Below are 7,846 nucleotides of genomic sequence, written 5' to 3' on the forward strand. Positions count from 1 at the left end.
TCGTACCCACCACTGCACCCTGTATTCATTGGTTAACTGGACATCATTAACTTCACGCAGACTCTCTCACTGGTACATTTTCATCTTTAAATCACTTCTTGGTCTGCTGCCTTCATACATCTCCTCCTACATGTCTCTGCGTGAGTGCAGCTACGGAGTGCGCTCTCAGGACATTATTACCTGCAGTGTTCCCTCAGTGAGGACTGAACTAGGCAAAAGGGCCTTCTCCTACTCCGCTCTTGTTTCCTGGAATATCTTACAAAAAGATTTGAAGCTCTCGACCTTGACCTCTCTAAGTGTCTTTAAGAATCTGTTGGACTCCTGGCAGGGTCCAATGCAGACATGTTCCTGTTTTTAGTTTTCTACATTTGTCTTGGAATCTAGCTGTTTTTTGTTTTGTTACCTTTTTCCTTTTAGCCATCCTATTTGTTAAAAAAAAAAAAAAAAAAAAAAAACTGTAGTATGAGTTTTTATAACTGCTTATTGTTGTTGCTGTTGTCCATTGTTGTCATCTTTCTTTGTTGAAATCAGGTCTCTCTTGTAAATGAGTCCTCGAGGCTCAATGGGATTTACCTGTATAAATAAAGGTTGATTGATCCTCATTTCCTACTGAAGCATTTACATTTACTTTTAAAACTTTACATGTTCTCTAGAATGTTTACATTTTTATTGAGCCTCACAATTCTATTGGAACTTAACATTTTCTTTATCAAAACTTGTATCTATTTAAAAAAATACATTTACTATTGAAACCATTTTGTTTCTATTGTAACTTTACATTTTATATCGAAACTATACATTTTGAAATCGAACTTGTTTACATTTATCAAAACTTTACATTTTCTGTTGAATCTTTACATTTTCTCACACTGTATTGTTTACATTTTTATAGAACTTCTTATATTAAAATTTCATCCATCATCTTTTACCCACTTCTTCCATTTTGGTCGGGGGTCGCCGGTATTAAAATTTCACACTTCCAATAAAAAGATTTTGTTTTCTATTAAAACATTTACATTTACTATTAAAACTTTACATTTTCTTTAGAATGTTTACATTTTTATTGAGCCTCTTACAATTCTGTTAGTGAACTCATTTACTTTTTTATTGAACCTGCCTACATTTTTTTAATAAGTTGATCCCATTACTATTTATAATTTATTCTATTAAAACCTGTTTACAATGTTTAAACTACATTTTTCCCTTGAATTATTTATATTTTTTACCGAAACTTTATTGAGCTTTACATTCATTTTAATGAAAAACTAGTTTTTGAGGGTGTTTGTTAGCCATTCGTATGGAGGGAATGAGTAAAATAAAGACTTGATGACGTGGTTTGAAGACGTTATTTATGTCAATAAACTTCTGGTATCTTGTTTGTGGTCAACAGAACAGATCGATGTATTAACCCAAAACATTTATAGACCACAGATGCAGAGTAATGTTTCCAGCAGCCTTCTTTCAGAAATAATGCACATTTAATTGAACTGAGGAGAAAATATTCTCAATAATGTCTAAATAATATATTCATCTGGTCTTTATCTTTTTTGTTTGTTTGTTTTACAATAAACACAAATGTTCACAAAACAGTCACAACTCACCTACACTGTAGTTGTCCGTTTGAAATGAACTGAAATCAAGACAGGGATTAAAAACTTTAACACTTTTATTCAAGCTGTACACGGCTTATCTCATTTAAAAAATACAAGTAAAAAAAGACAAAAAAAAAAAAAAAAAAGGAGTACCCCCATAAATACAATGTCATTTAAAAACAGAGCGTTTGCTGGTTTGCATATGGTCTAGGTAACAAATAAAAAAACAAGAAGTCCGTCTGGTATTTTTGATGCGGGCAGACCTCAGCTGCCTCCAGACACAAACAGGATTACTTTGTTTGGTAGAAACTGGATGTAAAGAAGTTTACATTTGCTTTCTGAGCTTGAGGTATGCAGTACATCCATGGAGGGGGGTGGAGAGAGAAAAGACACGGTTTTATATACAAACCGCTTTTAAATATACAGAACAAAGATGGGTATAAAGTATGCACATTTTTTTAGTATTAAGGCCAGAGTTGGATTTGATTCACCACAATGCCAACTCTGTGGAAGGTCATAAAGCTGCGAGCTGTTCCTCGCTGCTGCAGAGTACCTCCATTCATTACTTATAAGTGAAGCATGCAGGGAAATGTGCTAGATGACAAAAAACAGAAGGTCCTGGGCAGTCAGATGCAGCTGACTCAGCCTTGGCACAAAAATCCAAATTTTATTGTTTAGTCTAAAGAGGTGAAAATCGCCTGTTTTCCAACAGCCGAGCGAACCGCAAGCAATAATGATGGAGCTGTGATACATGATATAATAGACGTTCTACGTGTAGTTTCCTCACTTTAAATAAAAAGGGTTGAGTCTCAGGGCTATAACTTGAGTTTCCCCTCTTGTATTAAAAGGCTAAACGTTAGATTAAAAAAAATTATTTACTTTTCCCCTCACTATCTGGTTAAACTTATTCAATGTCCCGTTTCTGATATGAACAAAGCCAACTTTATACACGATACTGAGGTGATTCTGCCCCGATTCAAAAACAATAATAGTAAAAAAAAATACTCCCAACGTGACCTCGGACCTTCTCGACTATTCTCCAACACATAACATCAAACGTAAAAATAAAAAAGTAGACGCAGCAGAGAAAATTCATGCAGTTTCTCTGCTGGATACTAAAATATCAAAGTTCAGTCTGCTTGTAAAGACACGTAACACTTCATGTGATTTTTTTTTTAAGTAAGGCAAATCGGGTCACACCGAGCAGAATACAGGTGTAAACTTGTACAGTCAACTTAATCCAGGATGAAATAACATCAGAGCTTTTGTACTCCCACGGATTAAATCTGGATCACTAAAATGGTGCTTTGGGTGTCTTAAAAGCTTAAAAAAAAAAAAGGTCTTTTTCATGGCGAGACCACACACAGAGACCGACGAGCACGTGTGTGTGTGTGTGTGTGGTCTTCATAGAACGCAAGATCCAGGTCAACCTGTAGTGTAACAGTTTACATATATATCTTTTAGAATAACTGTGCAAACCAGTAAAAAAAAAAAAAAAAAAAAACTTCATTCATCTTCGGAGTGAACATTCAGAACAGGAGTAAAAGATTCATCAGTCTGGAACATTAAAAACGAATAAAAACGTAAATGCATATCGCCCGTCAAAGTCGTAAAATACGAGGACAGAGTTGTGGCCGTTTTGGTCAAAATCACATAAAACGACGTTCGGCACCATGTCGTGCGACACCGCAGGATTTGTTAGCGGTAGGACTGTGTCGAGGATGACCGTCAGCGACGCGTCCCCAGTTTCTGTAAGATCGCTGAAGCCATTTTTGACCCACGCTGGCCAACTGAGCCAGTTGACATTGGATTTGCTTAAACACGAGTCCATAAAGACGCCACGAAGCCATCCCGGTCAATTTAAACCATTTTCCTTTGAAAATGACCATTTGTCTCTGAAGCACCAGGAAATCCCTTCATATAATGGTTGGCGTCATCCGTGATGCTTTAAATATAGGGCTTGAAATCCTGACAAAATCTCCCCAGACCATTAAAAACTGAGTATTTAAACCGGAAATCTGGTTAACAAAATTAGCTCGTCAGGCCAGGTGATAAAATAACTAAATTCAACAAGAAACTCGTGAGATGGAAGATTTAAATCGAACTACCGGCATTTATTTTTTTTTTTAAAGTGACTCATTATGCCAGCATGGGTCCCAGTTTTGCAATTTCTAATCGGTGGTGGCCATCTTAAACAGGGTTTACATCAAATGATCACTTTTGGAAAGCTTCAGTGAACTCCATCCTCTGATATGATATTTTGCTAACAAACAGCCAGACAGGCAAAAACATTATCACCTTCGGCGGCAGATGATAAAAGACTAGACACACAAAGACACTCGCGGGCTATCTCCCGTTAAAACAGAGGAGATTGTGCTCTGCACACTAAAAAGTTTTAAAGCTTCCCAGTCTCCAACTAAAAGCAGAGTAATTTATGTTGAGTCTAGGCATCATTTAAAGTTTGTTGCAGGGGATAAACCTTTGACCTTTTTCTCTGCAGTTAAGACAAACTGCTTTGACATCTTAATTAGTCCACTAAGAAACTCAGGGGTGGACAGGGAACACACACAAAAAAAAAAAAAAAAAAAATCGCAACCAGGTGTGTTGAAATGAAATGAAAGCTATCCGACCTCATTTTCATTGAGTTCAATAAAACAGTGGCTACGGCTGCAGCTAGCAGAAAAACATGCAATAATATTGATATCAAGTTGATAAACCCACATTTCCCCTCACTTTCACTTCTGTCATCACAATCATCTGAGCCAGGTGTGGGCTTCGAGACCAGCGAGAGACCGTCGGATCACATACATTGTTAGTGCGGAAAATAAATTCATTGTTCTTGAAATATCTTGGCCTATGATTTATTAGCGTTCAAGCAGTCCTTTGTGATGTTGCGCCCAGTGACACTGCAACAATAACATTTTGATATATTGTGCAGCCCAATCAGTGGCCTTCGTTTTAATCCAAAAAAAAAAAACCTTCACACCGTTGTCTCCCCGTGGTTCCCGTTGCTAAGACGCTTGTAGAACCGCCGCCAGGACTGAAGGGTCTTCCCAGACCAAACCCAGAAGCCAGAGGTGATCCCGACTATCATGGTCATCAGGTATTTGATCATGAACACAGTGAAGTCCGGGGTCATGGGTGCAAAGTTGTGGACCGGACAGGGCATGGCGAAGCGCTTGCAGGTCTGCATGTGCCAGGTCCGCTCCCAGTGCTCCCTGAAGGCTTGCTCGTAGAAGTAGCAGGCGATCACTATGGTGGCCGGAACCGTGTAGAGCACGCTGAACACGCCGATCCGAACCATCAGCTTCTCAAGCTTCTCCGTTTTGGTGCCATCGTGCTTCATGATGGTGCGAATCCGGAACAGGGACACAAAGCCGGCTAGGAGGAAGGACGTGCCAATGAACAGGTAGACAAACAACGGGGCCAGGACGAAGCCGCGGAGCGCGTCTACGTTGAAGATTCCCACAAAGCACACCCCCGTCAGCACGTCTCCGTCCACCTGGCCCATGGCAAGGATGGTGATGGTCTTGATGGCTGGGACGGCCCACGCAGCCAGGTGGAAGTACTGGGAGTTGGCTTCTATGGCCTCGTGGCCCCATTTCATCCCAGCAGAGAGGAACCACGTCAGGGACAAGATCACCCACCAGATGGAGCTGGCCATGCCAAAAAAGTACAACACCATGAAGAGAATGGTGCAGCCCTCCTTTTTGGTCCCCTGAGCCACGGTCCTGTACCCGTCCACTTTGAATCTATCCACACAGACCACTTTGTCCTCCAGGAAGAACCCGGCTGCGTAGGCTAAAGCCACCATGAAGTAGCACCCGGATAGGAAGATGATGGGCCGCTCGGGGTACCGGAACCGCCTCATGTCCACCAAATATGTGAGAACAGTGAACAAGGTGCTCACACAGCACAGGATGGACCAGATGCCCACCCACAGGCGGCCGAACTTCACCTCATCCTCACGGAAATACATGATCCCACTTGGCTTTGTGGGCTCACAGGGGGCCCCGCAGTCTTTGACCCCCATAAATCTGTAGCCCAGGTAGGGCGGCACCTCCAACTTCAGGGGGCAGGAGAACTGGTGCGGCTGGTTGTGTTGGGGCGGACGATGAGGGGGTCGATCACCCATGGGTGGGAGGGTCACCGGCTTCTGCGGGTTGGGGGATGCAGAGGCAGGGCTGTTGGGCTCGGACGTGTTCTGACCCACGCAGATCTCACCGGCTCCGTGGACTGGGAAAGCCTCGCAGCGAAGCCGCTCGGGCCACTGGAAGCCGAACTTGTTCATCAGGGCTTCGCACCCCTGCCGCGCGCGCTCACACAGCGACCGACACGGGGGGATGGCCTGCTCCAGAACCGTGCACACCGGGGCGTACATGGAGCACAGGAAGAACTTCAGGTCCGCGGAGCACTGGACCTTCACCAGCGGGTAGAACTGGTGCACCTCCAGCCCGGCGTCCTCCTGGTTCGTGTGGCCCAGGAGGTTCGGCATGATGGTCTGGTTGTAGGCGATGTCGGTGCAGAGGGGGATGGAGATGGGCTGGCAGAAGCCGTGCTCCGGAACAGAGATCCCGCTTTCGCTGTTGTAATGTTGAGCAGAAGCGGGCGGGAGAACCAGCCCGCACAGCAGCCACACGACCCGCAGCAACACCGAGCCGCTGGAGAACCTGGCCGCCGCCATAGTTGAAAAGGAGGGGGAGGGAGAGGAAAAACTTTGATCCAAGTGACTTGAAAACGGCTCAAAACAGCAGAAACCTGCGATTATTGTCCCAATACTTCACTCGCACTCCAAGTAATCCGAGTTGGGATGTTTCGCGCCGACTTTTCTCATGTATTTTACAAAGATAAATCCAAGAAAAACGTCCGTCGTGTCATGACTTCTTAATGTTCTTTGTAAGTGACTCCAAGCAGTCCACTCTCACTCCCAGTCCGCGGAAAGAAAAGAAAACTGCACTCCAACTCCAGTTTTCTACAATTTAACGACAACTTGAACGACTCCGGTACCTTCACAACGTAAAAGTCGCGAAAGACTGCACAAACGGGCATATATTCCCAGCGGTTTTCAGGCTAAACTTCACGCCGAGCGTTAGTTCACATGCTGGGCGTTTGGAAGTCCCGAGGCTCGCGCTCGCTCTCCTCGCTCTGCTCCAGCATTCCGCCGGTTTCTAGGCGCCCATTCCATTCACAGCGCCCCTCCTTCTCCTACCGGACGGAGCGCGGGGAGCCTTGAAACCGACGCCTGCTCTCAGCCAATCAGAACGTTTGTTTTCCTACAGGACTCGTTCCTGATTGGCCCTTTGGTTCCCCACCGCAGGAAGGTATTTTACAGTAATTACATTACACTAGAGATTTCACCAAAGCAATCGATTTTTCTGATGAGACGTTTATTCGTTTTTATTAGCCACTTACGTGTGTGTTTTAAATAATAGTAGCTATGTTAGTTCACTTTTCATGCATTTGTTTAAAGAAAGAAAAAGAAAACAGCCTAAAAGAATAAAAGTAGTGACCGAAACTTTATGACAAGAACAACCTTATTTCTATTTATTCAAATAATAATAATAATAATTGGTAAGGAATAATTTAGAAAATTTTTAGACACATTGTTACATCCGTCTGAGATTGTGAATTTTTCATGCCTGCTACTTTTATTTATGTCTTTCATTGTTTTGTCTCCTAAAAATATTTCATGAGTCATACAGCTTTTGATGCTTGTTGGCCTGTCAGATTTACTGTATTTGTTTTTGGTCCTTCTTTTAGTTGCAATGGAGAAAATTTGTGTCTCTGGACAGTGCCTGAGATAATGTAATTTAAATTTGTGAGTTTGTTATTTTTTTTTACTTAATGTGTTAAAGTATTGTTTGGCTCTTGAGTTTGGGGTGCTTTTTAAAAGTTTGAAGGATTTATAGATATACAGGTAACTTAATATAAAAAAATAATTGGACCAGAAACGAGAAGAAAAAAAAAGCTCCAAATGTCTAAAACAAAAACCTGAAAAACTCAGAAAACCTGAAGAACTATTGCTCGGGACAAATAAATTAAAAAACAAAAATAAAAAAAAGCAAGTCTGACTTCTTAGTCAGAAAATTGTGTGGAGTTTACATGTTCTTCTTGTTTCCTCCCGCAGGTCAAAAACATGCATATTAGGCTGCCTTCAAAAGAGATCTGTGATCTCAATGATTTGCCTGGTTAAATAAAGGTTAATAAATAATATCTGATTATTAGCAGTTTTCTGTTTCTGAGCCATAGCCGAA

General features: G+C 42.0%; 1 protein-coding gene across 1 annotated transcript; it reads right to left on the reverse strand.

Annotated features, from left to right (window-relative positions):
- Window positions 1-4,230: 4,230 nt before the first annotated feature.
- LOC119419545 (frizzled-7) lies at window positions 4,231-6,733 on the reverse strand. Its single transcript, XM_037686884.1, has one exon. It carries the CDS (start codon window positions 6,274-6,276, stop codon window positions 4,573-4,575), a length of 1,704 nt encoding a protein of 567 aa, XP_037542812.1. The 5' UTR covers window positions 6,277-6,733; the 3' UTR covers window positions 4,231-4,572.
- Window positions 6,734-7,846: the final 1,113 nt, after the last annotated feature.

This window comes from Nematolebias whitei, chromosome 13 (genome assembly GCF_014905685.2).
Source record: "Nematolebias whitei isolate Nwh7 chromosome 13, NemWhi1, whole genome shotgun sequence".
NCBI classification, from domain to species: Eukaryota; Metazoa; Chordata; class Actinopteri; order Cyprinodontiformes; family Rivulidae; genus Nematolebias; species Nematolebias whitei.

Excerpts from the sequence above, each read along its gene's own strand:
- LOC119419545 (XM_037686884.1), bottom strand. The coding sequence starts at position 6,276 with ATGGCGGCGGCCAGGTTCTCCAGCGGCTCGGTGTTGCTGCGGGTCGTG.